General features: G+C 38.2%; 1 protein-coding gene across 3 annotated transcripts in view; it reads right to left on the bottom strand.

The window, feature by feature from the left end:
* Nucleotides 1-19,046, bottom strand: part of NOL4 (nucleolar protein 4) — a gene marked incomplete at both ends in the record, with an annotated part of 183,696 nt that overhangs the window by 17,662 nt on the left and 146,988 nt on the right. For all 3 annotated transcript variants that reach the window (XM_084203142.1, XM_084203143.1, XM_084203144.1), the window contains one exon: nucleotides 15,488-15,601. In XM_084203142.1, coding sequence (XP_084059268.1) covers nucleotides 15,488-15,601 — 114 coding nt within the window. The remainder of the gene's footprint in view (nucleotides 1-15,487; nucleotides 15,602-19,046) is intronic.

Below are 19,046 nucleotides of genomic sequence, written 5' to 3'. Positions count from 1 at the left end.
GCTGTAACCTCAGCATGGAGGCACTGTAAGGCAAGACCAGGAGAACTTCTCTGCCCAAAAGCTTATCTAAGAAAAGATACCACCTTCCCCAGAAAGCCTTATTTCTCTTACAGTGGAATGAACAAAAGCCAAATTTCCAGTTAAGTCAGCAGAGTTTCAGTATTCACAGTAAGAAAAGCAAAGCATTTGCTACAGCCTCTGGATTCACATATAGAAGTGTTAACCCTTGTGACCTGTTTGCCATGTGGCATCATGTCTTCTTACCTCCAAATTATTTTGAATAAAGTTCTACAAAATTTCCAGTCCTTACGTTGAGGGATTATTAATAGAAAAATAACATCTACTTGAAATTTCAACTTGCTGTACCGGACCTATAGCTGCAAACTGAAAAATGAGTGCTAGAATCTTACAGACTCTTTAGGAAAATGCTTAAATTATAACACAGCAATATTTTATTTAAGGGGAAGAGTTCTTCTCTAATAACCTTTCAAGACTTATATATATGTTTATATTTATATTTGTCACATAATATCTCTGCATGGGCATTTCTCCACCTCCCAGGTTATTCACATTATTCCTTAAAATGATGCATCTATTGACAGTCCCATAACCTGGTGTCCAGAACCATCAGTACAGATAAATATAACAAAATAATTGCATCTTTAGACAGATTCCTTCCCCTTTAAGTTTAGTTATCCTCCAAAACAGCATTGCAGGAAAAGGCACTAGATTTATGGATGAGGTCTACTTACAGCCAGCAGAAAGACCCCTGAGACTTTATCCAGAAGTACTTAATGCAAATTTGAGCAAGCTGGCAAAAATAAAACATGAAGTAAAGTTCAAATAATATCACAGAACTCATGCCAGATATTTCTTAGACTAGGAAATGTTTTGATAATTCAGGAGTGGACTTAGCAGTAAAATCAAGTGGGACATAATTGCTGTTCTTGGGTTTGCACACTATTTCTCCGCTTGTAAGGAGCAGCTGGGGGATTGCTAAATTGTTTTCCACTCTGTTATCAGATCTAGACTATGTTTTTCTCTGCCACTCTCTCTGCATTATTTTCTTCACTTTTACTTACTTAAATCAAGTATGTATAAAAAATGAGAAAGCCCATTCTTGTGTGACATACTACTCAATTTGTAGCTCAGTTGGAGCTGGGTATTCCAGCCAAGCTGAACACTCATGCTTTAGCTGTGAGTCTATCATCTCATCATTACATGGAGAGCACATCAGTCTCAGAGTAGAATTTTCTGGCCCGAAAACCTGAGATTACATGAAAAAGTGCTCCTAGCCTGCAGAGGCAACCATAATGAACATGTCACTGCCAGAAGTCTAGGTACTAACGATAATTTTGCTTTGAAGTCCAGTATAATTTTTTTTTTCCTACTTCTGATAAAAAAATGTAACTAGAGTTTTTTAGAAGGTGGTGAAATATTGATACAGTCTAATTGATTTAAATTGAGTGTAATACAGAGCCCAGTTAGGCGTCTAAACTGCCTGAAACACCAACAGTGATGTGGAAACTTGAAGAGTGCCTATCAAAATGTTAAGTTAGCTGCCAGCACTTCAAGGATCTCCAAACTGTCCCCTGACACAGGGTATACAGCCAAGAAAAGAAAGCCATGCTTCAGTTTCAGATTAGAATGGCATAGGTTCCTTTTGCTTTCAGATTATTAACACTGAAATGAACTGTCACCATCAGTGTTGTCACCAGGCATCAAAAATGACATCAGTCAGTGCTCAACAAGAAATGAAAGCGTGAGACTGACATGGAAAAAGAAGATCAAAATAAAAATGGTGCTATTGTGTAGAAGAGAGATATATGAACCCCAGACTTCTGCATTTCTGATAGAATGACACATAATTTATAAACTGGAATGGGCATGTTCACCTTAAATAAAAGGTTGGTGTTTTCACATTGCAGCATTTGCGTCTTGTTTTTTCACCACTGCCACATCACCTGCAGTACAGAAAACATCCTTTGGGAAGAAGTACTGTATAGCTGTTGCAAGGAGCTTGGAGAACCACTTTTGCTGGAGCAGTATTAAAGCAGAGCCTCACTGTTCACAGCCTGTCAGCCTTTCAGCTCATTATCCACTGTGGTAGCAGAAGTGCAGCATGAGCTTTCAGAGGTCACCAGTGCTGCTGGTTGAGCACAGACACATGGATGAGCTACCTCTACAGCAGTTTAGTTACCTGGGATCTCAGTCCCTGGGAAAGAGAAACTGAGTTCTAGTAAAGGACTGCATTTCTCCACCCAAATGGAAAGGGACAGCATTTATCTTTTCCTGTGGCCCTTAAGATAAGGGCCTTATCTTTAGTGAGGGTCTAGATAGTTCATTTTTGAATGTTCTCTCCTTGGTGTGTTTTTTTTCGCATCAGGAATAAAGGAATAATCAAAAGCTTAATGATTCAATGGAGCAATCCCATTTTAGGTGGACTAATGTTAGAAAGTGTCCTTGCAAGTTAATTTTCTCTATAGCTCCTGCTGTTCTCTTCTTAGGTTGCACCACCATAACTTCATATCACCATTCATAAACTATTTCATAAGCTATACTGGTCATGCTCTTTCTTTTTCCAGAGAATTTTAATACATGAAATAATTTAGATAGCTAGGTATTCCACCACTACTAATTGAAAGTTGTCTCAATATACAAGACAGATGCCCAGTGCAAGACTGCACAGTGCCTCACAGTGTGTGCACAGCAGTGACTTCCTCAGTGCAAATTTAAAACAAATGTCCAACAATGGCTGGTACCAGGTTACAGGCAGCTTCAGACATGTAAAAAGCAGGACTGGGCCTGGTTGAATATGGGAATTGTGCCAATACCTTTGAGTTTTGGCAAAACTCCTGTGAGTGATAGTGTATTTCACAAAATACACATGACATTTCCTAAGGAGAAAGCAGGACAAATCCAGACAAAGGTGTCATGTGAAGAGCAGAAGAGTCTTCAGCCACCGTTTTCTGCCTTGCAGAGGAGGACAACAGGAGAGAGGACAGGAGGAAATTTTTGCCTCCCTGTTGTGCCAGCAGAGGGAAGAGAATTGTTAGGGCCCAGGCCTCATACAGAATTTCTTCTTCTTAGGATAGGCAGAAAACAAAGGCAGACTTTTACTCTGACCTAAAGAGCGGCACAGCATGATACGATCCTTCCCTTGGACCTCACGACAAGCTATTGATTGAGGCTTTGTCTTTAAGCAGTCAACCTTGAGAATCCCCACCTCCCCCATTTACACCTCCCCACCCACTCCCAGCCCCCATTTTCCATTAAAGGAAAGGAAGTTTCCCTTGGAAGACTGCGCCAACTCCTTCAGCCTCTGACAGGAGAATATGAAAGGATCTTTTCCTTCCCTCTGTCTCCTCCCCAGAGCTCTCAGCCTAAGGTCACTCAGGACACAAGACCAAGGGCACAGGTTTGCTAAACCTGATCTTTCCTGAGAGACTTCATTTGGTACATGCCTGATCCCAAAAGTGAAGCACTGCATAATGAACTCCAGGGCATAGGAGTATTAGAATTAGAGTAGCTAAAAATCTGAAGAAAATAAAGGTAAAAATTCAGGGGAAATGAAGTAGAGGTTATGTCATGTTAATTCTCATCTTGCTACATAAAACCTCTCAAAGCCAATTTCTTTGCAGAGGCCAGCACCTTGCAGAAGATCATAACTACTGATCATTTTTGTTGCCTCTTTGTTGACAGGCAGTACTAATGGAGGAGTCTGAATATCTGACTTTTCTTCCAAAAGAGAAACAACATAAACTGCAAGAAAACAATGTCCTCCTTTGCCATCCCCAGAGTGGTTTTGCCTGCAGGTAATGGTGGTGAATGAATCAATGTATTACTGAAACTGATGTGTGATGACAAAGGCATAGCAGTACTTACTGCTGAACCAGAAATATGCAAAGCAAGAGGAATTCCTCCTTTGCAGTGTAATTCTCTCATTCAGAACAAGCCTTGCTATGCCTCAGGCACCTCCACTTTTATGTTAACAATCAAGCATTTTACTCAGTACTTTTCATGCCTGTGTGTACGGTCCTAAAGAAATTATCTCAGTAAGGTACTCCTGCAGGAGTTTCTTTCCCCCCTTGCCAAAATGCCATTTTCCAGTGACTGTGATGGGCAACATTTTCAGCTGGGATAGATCAGCATGACTCCATTCAGTGCAGAAGGACTGTGGCACCAGAGCACCAATCTTTAAACTTATGAATCAAGTGTTTAGGCAGCACACAAGGAACAATGTGTGGGAGTGCTGGAGCAATGCTTGTGCCAGCTTTGCAGATTTATTACTACAATATCATCATGGTCACCATAATTAAACCTCCCACTATAGGTCTCTTCATCTACTGCACTACAACTGGTATCACTCCCACCACTGCCAACCTATTTAGTTGACACAAAACAGTTTTCCATACTCCTGCCAGATCTGGGATATTGAGATGCAACCACTGAAAAAGGCTCTATGGAAAACTGTGGGGTACGATTTCGATTTTGAGTGATTCTTCCTATTTCTCTTCTGCTCCAGACTTCCTTTTATTATTACACATCATGGAGTGTGTGTCAGGAGGAGTGGACCAAAGCACTTTATGTTAGATTCCAAATTAAATTCTTCTTCATTTAGAAACAGATGATGGCCTAGACATGAAGCATTTGAGGTCAATGCTGAATTAACTTCCTCATTTTCAACTAATTAAAAATGTCTGTGTGTTCCACTTTGGAAAGGAAAAAAAGTAAGCCCGCTGCAGATACCATAATTTTGCTTCCACAGGTAAATTATAGTCAAAGTTATAGATCTTCTGAAAAAAAAACCACCCAAAAAAACCCCACCAAAAAGCCCCAGTTTTCTTGTCTGTTAGAGAGTGAGCAATTGCTTTTTTATATTCACTTAATGATTGGTTCTTCTTTTCAAAGGTAGGTTCAGATATTTTAAAGATATTTTACCCTCTGTTTGAAAAATTTGAATGCTTATTATTTTATTTCAAATCTGTATTAAAACCTTAACAGCATGTTTGTGGAAAATAAAATTCTTTCTATTAATTCAGTGCAGGGTGTCTGTTAATAAATACTGTCTCAGGCAAAACTTAACTTTTACAGTTTAAAAAAAATATTTTAAAAATAAATGGTATTAAAAAAACCCAAACAAACCTGACCTCCACACCCTGTCTTCAACTATTTCATATACAGAGAATATTTTGCTACTGAAGAAGACTTGCTCTAATTTTTTTATAGAACTTCATAATCCTTTAACTTCAGTACTGTGCAGCTTCTGTATTTTAAAAGATTAAGAATATAAGAAGTGATGTTTGGGGCATGGCCTTTTGACTCCATAATCATCAAACCAAAGTAGCATATGCCATTGGAAGAAACAAAGAAATGAACTTTGACTGGCCTTTGGAGAATGCACTTTCTGATTTGCTTTATTAATGGAGACAGTAAAACTGAAGCTTAATATGAAATACCATGAGTAATAAGCATGAAATATGTGTAGTGCAGTGCAAATCTGTTCCCCAAATATTCTCATTTCAGGGGAGAATTCTTTTGGCACAATGCCTGGGCTGCTGGCCACAGCCTGCTTGGCTGCCTTGTCCTTTGCCTAGCCTCTTTAGCAGCTGGTGCTGCTCTCAGGCACTGCATTCAGTTCCTGCTCCCACAGCTTATTATAGGTTTAATTTTTTTCTTAGAAAAATATGTTTCTAAATTTAGTTTAGGACATCAAGCCAGTTGTTGAATCACAAACATGTTCCTGCCACCAAACATAAGCAGTCTGTGCATTCACTTGTACATGTATTTTCTGTGGGCAGAACTGTTCTAATGTTCTAATTGAGGAACATTTCTGAATCCATTGTGCAACTGATGTTTGGAATTTAGGATTAATTTATGTCTCTCTAAAACCTACTAAATCTTATTAATTCAATAACCAAAACCAGAATTTGCCTCTCTTGAAAAATTAGGTTTTGCTCATGCACACTGGCTTGTGTTGATGTCATTAAATGGCCCAAACTCTGTGTGGTAATGGGGATTTACTCACCAGAAACATTATTCCCTGCCTCTGCTGTGGGCAGGGGGGTGTGGGCAATGAAGTTGTTAGCTAAGCACAGGAAAAGAAATACATACTTGTGTCTATGATAGAAACATCTGACAGGCAAGAAAATGCTTCACATTTAATATCTTCTTGCCATATGAAAGGAATGGATAAGTAAAAATGTTTTCTATTACTGGCCTTTAAGGCTGGAGCAGGAGGAAGAGAAGTCCTGACTCTAAACTCTCCACCTTCAGACCTGAATAGAGAACTCTGATATCTACATGTCTGCTGTCCTTTCCTTTTTTGCCTCCTTGACATAAAATGGATGGTAAAGACACCTGGAAGAAAGCTGCTCCCAACCCTGTTCATTTTCATTCCACCTGTGGTAGGAAGGGGGATAAGATTGCTTAAAAGCTCCTGTCCAAGAAACAACACACTATTCCATTTTTGTGCCTTCAGCTTTATCAGCCTCCAGAACAGAAAGCTTACATTGACATCAATTTTACTTCACATTCAAGATCTTACTGCAGCTCAGGGTGCTTTAAAGTATACTCTGAAATCAGCAGCTTGAAATTCAACTACACACACTCAGCACAAAGAGCCTGGAAAAATACAGCTTTTTCTAATTAAATGATCTCTGTGTTGAGGTGAAAAATTAGCTCTTCACCTTAGGGCCTCACTGAAAATCCAAGGCATGAAATTATTTGCAATTGCATGCCTTGCACATTATTCCTTTCCATTGCATGTAGCAAATTTAATGTAGGTTGGTCTGGAGTGTGGAGGGAGGGGGGCTGCCCTGTGATACTTGGCATCCTCTCCAGCTGCATCTGCTAATGACAGAGCCCTATCCAGCCCTGCTGAAGCCAGGAATTTTGCCACTGACTTGAAAGGCAGCAGGATTTAAAATACAATGCATACCACTTATTTTCTTCCCCTTGACAATATGGCCAGTGCATTCTGGGTAGGAAGCTAAGCTTCCCCATACTTGTACATAATTTGATCTCCTGACAATAATCCACATGCAGCTAAACGGTGCCTGCATAACATTTTTTGCCTCAGTGGTTAAGGCATATCATTTGGAACCACAAAAACAAACCAAAGACCAACTTAGAAGTAAAGCAATCACTAGGTGGGGGAATGATGGAAGTGAACAAGGCCTGAAATGCAAACTGGAGTGTGGGTATCCAAGGGCATTACAGTCATCTTAGTGATCACTTTGAATGCAGATAAAAAAGGATAAAGTATTGAAGTAGAAGAAGTCATTCTCATCCCTATTAAATACCAAATCACAAAGAGATGTCTGAGCACAAAAAGCTATTACTAATAAATCTTCTGTAGTGTTAAGAGGCATTGAGCTCTTTGCAAGTTAAGTGACATTTGCCTCTTGTGGATTTTGGGATTCTGATTTCTATTTGTTTGCTTTATGTTAAGTGAACCATCTGCTTCTTTTTGCTCTTTTCTAAGACTCCAGAAGCCTCCCATTCTAAAGCAAAAATCACTTTGAGCTGGAATTTTTCAGGTCTTATGTAAATACACAGCAGAGGTAGGACATGGCCCTATCCCTCTGCACAGCTGTCACTTGGATGAAGTGCCTTTTTTCCTCCATCCTCTAGAGCAAATTAGGCTCTGTGAAACCCAAAAGGAAGGGAACTCCTGATGCTTTCTCCTCCACCTGTTACAAGGATGTACAGTTGATGTGCTCTTCCTGCATACTGAATAGCTGTGACAAGGACTCCATCACCCTGACACAAAACCACTTCTTTGTGCTTCCTCTGCATTTGCAGCTTTCTGCCACAGCAGCACTGCCTCAGCAGGGCATCCTCCAGCATCAGCTGGGAGATGAGGTTTTTTTGCATAACTCCCTTTTCTGCAACCAGTGTTGTCCAAATCTGCCCTGTACAATACATTGCCCTATATTGCCTCTATACAATATTGTTCTCTATACAGAATATAGAGAACAATTTTAACCCTTACAATTTTTTCCTTGCTCCTGGGAGCTGCATTGATTGGGAACACACAATCAGGGACCCAAATGTATATCTTTCTTCCTTATTTCCTGCTCTCTGAAAGTAATACATGAAAAAACTCCTCAGTGTCAAGATTTAGAAGCTGGGCATTAATTGCAAAATTGTCTCTGTCCTCCAAATATGAAGGTTGAAAAGTCTCTTACCAGTCACTGCTGAAAGCCAGATACAGTGATCTTGCATTAGAGGTCCATGCCCTCACTGCAATTTAGATTTTTAATTCATTTCTACCAAAGCAGTTTCACAATTACTTGTAATTTGTCCACCAGTAATTTCCTTCCTTCTTAATCAAAACACAAACTGCTCCTGGTCTGCAGTAGCCAGACATTATTTTTGTTAATAAAACGGTGCTTGAAGAATCTTTCTTTATGGCAACCCCCTATTACATGCAGCAAAACAGCACCAGAAATTGTATGGAGGCAGATCAATAACATCTCCTCACAAACCTCAATTAAAAAAAAAAATTTAGGAATTAGATATTAATAGAAGGACACACCATAGCAGTGATTTCCTGGTGGCAGTACATGTGCATTTTTATTAATATTCAGATGTATTGCATTAGCACTGAACCTGCATCCAGTTCTGCAACCATCACTTGTACCAATCTGCTCTATTCAGGTTGCTGCTATGACAACTATCCAGAGTCAAATGTTAGGTCAGCTCCCAGCATATGTGTCTAGGCCATAATTCATTTGTCAGAAACCTAATAGCCACCTATTCCTACTCCTCTAACAGATAAAAGCAATGATGTTAAAATGATGAAATGTTACACTATCCTTAACAGCCTATTCACAGAAAATTTTTGTTTTTCCTTGCTTTTATCCTCAAAAAAAAAAAAAACAAAACCAGCTGGGAAGGATGTGTTTGAAGTGCCTATTTGCAAACTTACTACAAAATCACAGAATAAGCTGAGTTGCAAGGAACCCATCAGGATCATCAAGTTCAACCCCTGGCCCTGCACAGTGTCTAAGAGTCCAAGAGTCTCACCACGTACCCGAGAGCATTGTCCAAACACTTTAGCTTTGTCAGGCTTGGTGATGAGACCACTTCCCTAGGAAGCCTGTTCCAGTGCCCAAACAGCCTCTGGGTGAAGAACTTTTTTCCAACCTAAACATCCCCTGACACAACTTCAGGCCATTCCCTCTGGTCCTGCCACTGATCACCATAGAGAAGAAATCAGTGCCTGCCCCTCCTCTTGCTCCTGTAGGGAAGTTGTAAGTGCAGTGAGGTCTCCCCTCAGTCTCTTCTTCCAGGCTGAACAAGTAACCTCATACAGTTTGAGATCCTTAAATTGGCTCTTCCTCCACCACAATGATTACTGATATTTAATTTGACTGGTTACAAGTCACAGCATAGTAAAAAAATTACAGCTGTTATCTCGATGAGAGATTTTTTTTTTAAATGCATTCAGTGTTTATCACAAAGAACTGTTTTATAGCATAGTGCATAATACTCTGTAAACATTGACTTGCCCTTGTCAACTTGAAAAGCTCAAATAAACAAAGACTTTTTTTTTTTTAACTGAGGCTAGCACATCAAGTGAGTTGTATTGTGAGGACAACACCTTTATCAGACTATAAAGTTGTCTGACTACTGCTATTTTTATGTAGTCTCTGGAATGAAAGTGTACCTTTTAAACTCATATTTTCTAAAAAATTCAATGCAGAATAACTTTTTCTTATCATGTATATTCTATAAAATATTTACAGGCAAGCATTCCGTGAAGAGACTACTAATTTAAAGTGCACCAGCCCTGACTGAGAAATGCCATTTTTAGGATGGAAAATATGTAAGATAACAATAACTTTCATTTTCCTCTGAGCTTAAGTTTTTCTTTGGCTCAACTTGTCATTTGCTGTGTCTGCAATAGAATCACTCATTGCATGACCAATTACTTGGGGCATAAGGATGAAAGAAGTGTATGTAGCTCCCTCCTTTGGCTGATCAAAAAACTGTGCATGTAATTGCAGCTTTTCCACGACATTAGTCACTGAAGTGGAGTCAAATGGCTAAAATTACATGGATTGAATCCAGGAGAGCATCCAGGCCACTGGCTTTGCAGTCATATGTGACCACTATTCTATCTGCAAATATAACAATGTATTCTCAAAGGTCCAGATTCCTAACTGGTACAAATCAACATGTTGTGAATGAAGCAACATCAATTTTCTAAACGATCTGGCTAACTATACATGACATGTCCATAAAAAGGTTCATATACTTCTACAGTCATATTACTCTATGATTCAGTTTTTTCCTCTTTTCCTATATTCATCCTCCCTCCTTATTCCCAAGTGGTGACATTTTGTCTTGCTTGCCAAAACTACTGATTTCAACTAGAGAAAAATGCCCATTCATAAATTTTGCAACATGACAGCATGCAAAAAGTATAAGTTCTAAACAAAAAACAACTTAACAAAATGCAGCTGTTACAAAAAACCACTTGTGTCCAAATGAAGGGGAAGGCATTTTTTCCTACTACCATTCTTATGTGGTTTTCCAGAGATAGATTCCACCAGTTCATCTTCTTTAGGGAAAATAAAGAGTCCTCTTGCATACTGTATATAAATTACTATTTACTCTTACATCTTTCCTTGAAGACTTTTCATTGGTTTTTTTGTTTTTTGTTTGTTTTTTTTTAATTTCAGACGGAACAGTAGCAACACTAATCCACCTCCACTTTCTCCAGAATCCCACAGCCCAGTCCTGCTCTGCACTGTTTCATGTTGGGGTTTTACAAAAAGTACAGCACACACATATCTGTTTGGAAGAAGCAGAGACTGACAATGATTCAGCTCTTAGAACAAAACTTCCATTTTTGTGATCAACAACAAATTGAGCCACATGACCAAGGTCTCTGAAATGCATGAAGCAGGCATCCTGCCCCTCTGCTCACTGCCCAGGGCATAATGACAGGATGGCTTTTCCCAGATTTTTATTTATTTATTTATTTAACCATTCTTCTTTTGCCCAACCAAGACTCAGTTTGGTTTGTAAAGTGAAGAGCATGGCAAAAGAAGAATGGTTATATTGTCCACCATATGCAATGAATACAAGTGAAAAGGGCTCTATTTTAGCTCTACTTATTTTATTTCATGACTCCCTTGTTCATTGTAGTTCAGAACCTCCACTTTAATGCAACTGCTTCATACCAAATATTGCTAGGCATGTAATAAGGATCTTGAAGGATTATCACAGGAGAATATCCAAAGTAGCGCAGAAAATCGTAAGGATTCAGATAATGCCTCTTCTACCTCTAACTGAAGCAAATCATGAAAGGTTGATTCAATTATTGTTTCTGCATTTTTCATCAACTATGATCAAAAATGTGTTTAAAATTCAAAAGAGTTCTTCTTTTTTAGTATCCAGACTCAAAAGAGGTGATTTGCAGTGAGACACAAAAGTTCTTCATTGCCTCTGTACCATCTTCCTTATTTGGACTGTGAAAGATCAGACAAATTGAGCTCAGTGTCACAAGCATTTCATTGTTCAGCAGTACTAGCAGTAAACCTTGACAATTTCAACACATAAATCTATAAAAATTGTGCGACAGAATAAATTATTTTTGGTACTGGGAAGAATTTAAAGGTGGAAGTGACAGGACTCTTCACTGGGTAATAGGTATCAATAATATAACTACTCAACACTGGAGCTTCTGGCCCACCAAACAGTGCTTGGTCTCAAGATAATGAAAATGCACTGGAGCTTAAGAGAGCACTTGAGTAACATCTAACACAGTCAGACAGCCAAAGCATTACAGTCTGAGCTACCACAGCCTACTAAATACATTGATGCTTTTTAAAGAGAAGTCTCACAGACTGACAATGCTTTTATTGTTGCAGTTGGGAAATTATTGTTGCAGTATTGGGAAATTACTAGTTTCCTGAAAGACAAGAAAGCATTTATTTTCCCATTAAGAAATAAATTCCTGGCATGAAAAAAAAGCTATGTTGAAAATAAGTCAGTGATGCCAGTGAAACTAGATTTCATTAACTTATTTTTAAGATTGGATTTTTGCTGGCAGAAATTTTCAGCCTTGAGTTAGGAAATACAAAGATCATATAGGTGGATCTTAAGACACAGGTTGAAGGATGGTTTCTTCCGTATTCAGACTTAACTTTATCGCTCTTAACACTGTCCCCAGATCACTGCAGCTATTAGAAATACTTCTGGAAAGTAATCCATAAGATGAAGTATTTGTGTGTGTAGAGACACATATACACAAGGAGAGGTTTCTTCTGAATAGAAAACAAATGGGTGCATGGGATTGCAGGTATATAAAGCCAGTCCTTCACATTTAACACTTGTGTAAAAACTAGAAAATACTCATGAGCATGGCCTACACTATCTGTTAAAAAAACCTGAGGTCTTAAAACGTCCTTAGTTTTGACTTTTAAGCTGCTTGTTTTTTCCTGAGCAATAATTGAGATGGTTTTTCATCAAATCACTGCTAAAATTAACACTGTAGGCAACAAACCCATTTAATGTGGAAATTCCTGTCATTTTTACAAACAGAGACTTCCATAAGGGACATACATGCAAGATACTCAGAACTTCCTGCTCAAGACCTGTGTTGTGTCAGGGAGAGAAGGAAAACTGGAGAAGAAAAGGAAAAGGCATAAACAAGACAAGAAAAGGAGTTCAGAAGGCTGCAAGGTTTTACCTTAGCTTCAGGAATGGGCATAACACTCACTGTGTTCTTAATTAATTCATGGTTTATGGGTAATAGTCTGAAAAAGGTGGTGGTGGGGTTACAAATTTCAGAATTACTGAACCACAGAATCAATTAGGTTGGAAGAGCCTTCTGATATCATCGAGTCCAACCTATCACAAGAACATCACCACATCAATTAGACCATGGCACTGAGTGCCACATCTCACTTGGACTCAGATCACCTGTCTGGAACACAAAAGGCAGAATTTCACTGTACTGTATGCAAGAATAAAGCAGCCTTAATGCAATGTTTCCATACAGCTCTGAGGGGAAGTGCTGAATGAGTGCTCTTGCCAGATCCTCTTGACAATCTACTTTCCAGGACTGTATAATGCTTGTCTTCAATTCGAAAATCTCTTTATATAATTTATGAAGTAGTAATTTTCATCATCAAAATCTTATTTATCTTATTTCCCCTTCCTCCCTCCCAAATTTTCACTGGCATCCTCAAAGCCTGTCTGAAAACAAGGTGCTTTTTTTTTTTTTTTAAGAGCTATGGAATGGCAAAACAACATGATGAACAGAACTTTTCTAATCTTTCTATGTTTAAGAAAAAAAAATCTAATGAAAATATAATATTTTAGATTTTTATAAGAAAAGTGAAGGAAATTTAATAGTAAGTTAAGAGAAAAAAATAGGAAGACAAGCAAAATAGAACCCTTTTATCTATTAGTCACACTCTGCATGTGAGGATACAGATCCAGTTCTCATCTCAGCAGATGAACTGAGCACACTATTGTCCATTAAATGCCACACTCAGAAATACTCTGGACTGCTGTGCTCTCAGTCTACTTCATTAATTTCCCATCCTCAGAATAAATAATAAATTTCAATGGAACTGGGGCTAAACCCAAGGTTTTCTACTTCTCTAATGACTTATCTATTCCACCCTGAAGGGTAAATTTCTTACTAAATTTTATGAGGCTACCTAACACACACTGCTATATTTTTTTTCCAGCATGTTCAGCATATCTACTCAGCATATCTGTCCTGAATTCACAAGTAGTTTTGCAAGCACCAAAGTTGTACCAGCTCAGATAATTTACTACTTGCTGAATCAAATGGCTGGTGCTATTTGCAATTCCACTGTGTTCCCAGAACTCACTGGAAAAAGGGGAAAGAGCTGAAGGAGGCAGAACCCAACACCCATTGTTCATAGGCAGCTTTGCTACTTTAGCATCACAGTTGCAATTAAGGCAATCAGTTGGGAGATATTCTGACTGCAGATTTTTAATTCTGTAATGAAAAGTAAAGATATGCTTCTCCCTCCACAGAGGTTATCAAGTCCTTGTGTGATAGTAATACTACAAATGAAAGAAAAAAAATCCTATTAATATAGTTTTTTGAGTTCTAACTATCATTTAAACATTGACTTTTGTTTCAACAGGTCTCTGGCTCCCTGAAGAGCATTATGGGATTCTCACTCAAATCACTTAAACTCTGCCTCACCCTAACTGGACCAAGGGATTGAGCCAGTAGTTTTGTGCAATGAAAGTAACTGATGTTTTTGCAAGTCATTTCTAGTTCCCTTTGGGCTAACAGCACATTGACTTTGTAGCTTTTCTTTTTATTATTACTGAAAAATCAGAGAGAAAATGAGAGAATATAAAACCTGCACAATCTGAATGAGCACTGCTTCTAAACTAAATTATATTTAGTATTACAGTGCTTTGACATCTCATGTGATTTGTAAATCCTAAGGCAAATGTAGCACAATAATGAAAATGCTAGCAAAAAATATCACAGCAAAAAGAAATAGCAACATGCACTCTCAGATCCTAAACTATCCATTTTATAAGTATAGCAGTAGTAATCCTTTATACAGTTAGGGCATGACCTGAAAGAACTCAATGGACTATGCATAAAAGGAAAATGTTCTTTTAAAAAATGTTCTAATCCATAAAATAAAAATTCATCTGCTATGACAGAAGCACATTTTGGAACACATGAGATATCACTAAGATTTTTACTTTGTTACAATCTTGAAGAGAAATAAAGCATAATAGTCTTTGTAATATGAATGTCAGACATTCACTGTATCTGCGGAGTGAGTAAATAATCAAAGCCTGGAATGAACTACCAGTTAGATTTTAATAAACTGAAAGAAAACATGCAATTTCCAGAAAATTCAAGGTAATAAAATTATAACATGCACAACAAAATGTGAATAATCACACAAGAAAAAAACATATGAGCTTTAAAAACTCACTAATAAGTTAATTGACAGGATTTTGTTATACAGCATTGCAACTTCTCTGTTTCAGGCAAATAGCTATCTTCAGTCAGTAATAATATTTCACCTTCTATTTAAAATGCATACACTTTTTCAAAGAGAATCTGTGCACAAATAAATACACTGATTCATGGACACATGCACAATTTCTGTTATTTATGTACATTATATCTACTCTATATTCAGTTCTTTTTAATTCTAATACAGGGATTATACATTATGCTCTGAAAATCTACAGCCATCAAAAAGTAAATATATAGCTTTATCCAGCTGGACATTACAAATATATTAGACACCCTGACACAGCTTTTGTAAATATAGACAAAGACATGCTTGTGTATTCATTAAAAAAAACTACAGCTTTTGTATTTTAATTAACCTTGCTAGCAAGAAGCGTACAAGGCACTGCACCACCCTTCTGCATGGCACCCTATGTAAATGAGTCCAGTGCATTTATAAATATGGATGTGGCAGACCCCCAAAGAGCACAGTACCTGCTGTCTATCCAAGCGCATCCTTTTTGCAGCATTTCTGCTTTCACTCTCACAGGCGGAAGCCAGGATACTCTCTGCAACTGCTGAAGTAAGGTGTGAGGGAATAGGTCGTGACTATGAAAGAGAAAAAGAAACACAGGAATTATTCCTAGCATAATCCACGACATCCTTTTGCAAAGCACACCATACCATCACCTAGGCAGGAAAGTCCGCTCATTGAAATGCAGTTTATACCAACAAAACAGGGAAATGGAACTTGCAAAGATGAAAAATGAAACTAGTTAGATGTTAAAGCTGCAGCTGATCCACAGATCCACGAGAAGCCCTTTCCCCCCACAGCTCTATTGTCCACTGTGTTTAGTCTGGCTCATTAAGCTGTACTTTGAACAGACAGTGGCATATTCTCTGCGTTCCAGCAGCACCCTGGCCGTCTGATTCTTGTTAAGAAAACTGAAAGGCTTTTTATCCTGTGCAGCATGTGACAGAGATGAGTAGTGTTTTTTTATAGTCATAAAAAAAAAAACCAAGAAAAACCCAAAAAACAAAACCAAACAAAACAAAAAAACCCAAGTGATAGGGTTGAAGCATCACTCAAAACCTAACAGATTGTCAGAACATTCAGAGCAGCCTCAATCTGTAGTATATGAATATTTGCATTCCTTGCTGCAACATGACTGATGTGATTAAAATGACTTAAAAAAAATCTGTTTTTCTTTCGATAATGCCAGCCTTCCAACACTCCAGATATTTTGTTGTTCAACTAGATATGGTGGATTTTTCTGATTCAAAACCTGTCATTACTAATTTCATAGCATTTACACATTTAAGGTTAAAGGTGCAGTGAATCCCCCCAAAAAAGGGAATGATAGAATCTTTTTTGCATCATTGTTGATGATGAACTCCAGTATGATCTTGCCTAGCATTTCATTAGGAAGAATATTTACGCAGCTTTTTTTCCCTGATTACATACAAAACAATCTTCCTGAAAGATGAAGCTCATAATAATCCTCTTCATTAATATACAAAGACATATCAGAATTACCAAGAAAATAAACAAAGTGGGGATAATAGCAGAGATACTGATGCACATATAAGCCCATTACAGAGACTGCAATTTACTGAGCCCAGTTCTGAACTTCCACAAATTTTCAAAGCTTCATTGAACTCAAATTTACATTTACTGTGTAAATTTTAGCCTGCTGAGGATATGGCCATGTTTGAGGGGGTTTGGGTGTGGTTTTTTGCTTGTTGGGTTCTTTTTGGTTGGTTGGTTTTTGGTTTTTTGGGGGTTTTTTTGTTTGGTTTCGTTTGGTTTTTGAAGAGTTTTACTTTCCTACTCCCAAAAACATGGATATGAACTGGATATGAAATGTCAATTAATTTAGGAAGAAAATTTTGAAGTTATTCCCATTCAGTTCCTAGACCACAACCTTAAAACAGGTTAATTGTATGGGCTTAACTGATTTTGTGCTTTTCATAACATTCCAGAAACTGAGGAGCCAGCCATTATCAGGATTAGATTTTTACCTCTAAAAATTGAAGTCCATTTATTGACTTTGGATATGGCCTGCAGAATGCCAATTTTTAATGTGACACTCTACTATCTCTAAAGGATGTGACCACAGTCTGTCTGGGAATGGAAGATGAAATAGCTTTCAGAAATAGACAGGGATTTATGGGTCTTCCTCACTAGTGCAATAGGCTTGTTTCTCCCCACTTACGTGAGAACAAACTCTCAGGCACCAGCAAAGCAGCACTGCAGGAAAGGCAACCAGAGGCTGCAATACTGCAATAAATTATACTTGGATTGATTTGACAGAACAAAGTATTGAACTTGTTTCCAGTTTGGAAATAATTCAATCTAAGAGATGGAGGGATGCTGATGTAAACCCCAGTGTCATGACAGAGGTTAACATTACATGCAGGACAGGCAGACACCCTACTCAGAGCTCTAAAGTCTTTGCAGGAGGGTTTCAATGAAAAACACCATATAATATAAAACTGCCTCTCTGGAAAGGTGATGTTACTCTGAATTTGTTACTCATCCCACTAGATTCCTCTCTGTATTTGCTGGCTAAGTACCACTGCACATGCCACTGGTTTATGTATGTTCAAGGTGCACTGACTCTGTTGGCTGCATGGAAACCTCACTGTGGTCCTGTAACAGTGATGTTCACACAATTATGTTCTTGGAAAATGGTGAGCAAAAACCTGGACAATTCCTCCAGCTCAGGTCTTTAGCTAAACCTGTAACTATACCTACCCTTCACCAGATTTTTAGAAGGTGATATGTGAGCCAAAAAACCTAATGTTCTGACCAAAAAGTCAATTGAACACCAGTTCTCCCAGTTTATTTATTTATGGGAGAGAATAAATTTTTTGGGGTGTTATATAAAACAAAAAATAAAGTGTTGTTATAAAAATCAAGCACTTATCTTTGAAAAGGAGTGTAGTGGTCATGTGCTCACTATTGAAATATTGAACTCAAGTTAGCACCTGCAAAAAAGAGGAAATCTCTGGGTACTGGAGTATCTTCCTCTCAAAATATGTGTAAACCCATAATTTCTCTCAATCATCACTGCAGCTGTTGGTATGTTCATGTCAAGAACTATCTAGAGTGAACCTTAGGGAAAATATGATGAATACATGACCCAGTCACCTGGGGAGTAAAGTACTGTAGCAAAGCACAGGAGAAAAATCATCTGCTCAGGGTTCAGGCTCCATCAACAGAGCTCTAGTATGGCATTGACTGAGAAGATGAACACAGTTCTCTGTCACCACGAGCAGAGCTGTTAGAAAGGAGATTTTTCTGCTTCGCAAAATTCCATATCTGTAAAGTCTCAAAAAGATCAATTTTGAAAAGCCTTGCCTGAGAGGAAAAATTACTTTGAAATAACCACTTAAAAAAATTGTTTTTAAATAAACTGAATTAATATCTCACTCTTCTAAGCTCAGAAGCCCCTTTCTGGCTTAACTCAGCTTCCTTTTTCACTCTACTTCTGATTATTCATGATCTCTCTCATAACTACAGCTGTAAAACCAATTCTGTAAGAAGCTCAAACATCTCTGTTGGGTTCTGAACATCTCTCAATTCCCAAGCTGAGGGTGAGATTCAAAGGCCTTGGAAAACATGGCAAAAGTGATATAATTCAATTTTGCAGAAGGAGGCCTGCAGATCTCAGCCAAAAGGACATTTCATAGGTTCCCAAGCTACCCTCTGAGAGCTGAGTGCTGAGTGCTGGTTCCTACAAGTTTGGAACTACAGCAGGAAATGTGGGAGCCAAGGAGAGCTTTTTCCAAGGGCTCCCAGGTTGCCCCCACAATCCCTGGACCCGCAACCTGCCCACTGAACTAGCAGAAAATGAGGTTTCATTTTATGTCAAAATAGAAAACCCTTCACAACCATCTCTTAAAGGAGAAAAAAAAAGGCATTACCAAAAAATTCCCAACCAGATTTAGCTGGTTTGGAATGTGCTTAGTGTTGTCTGAGGACTAACCTTCCCAGCCCCAGTCTGGTATTTCTCTCACTTCACAGTGATGTAAAGCAGGAAATAACTAT

Source organism: Fringilla coelebs, assembly GCF_963513975.1.
Source record: "Fringilla coelebs genome assembly, chromosome: 1".
Classification (NCBI taxonomy): domain Eukaryota; kingdom Metazoa; phylum Chordata; class Aves; order Passeriformes; family Fringillidae; genus Fringilla; species Fringilla coelebs.
Note: the sequence above shows the minus strand (reverse complement) of the source record. Positions and strands in the feature narration are given on the sequence as shown.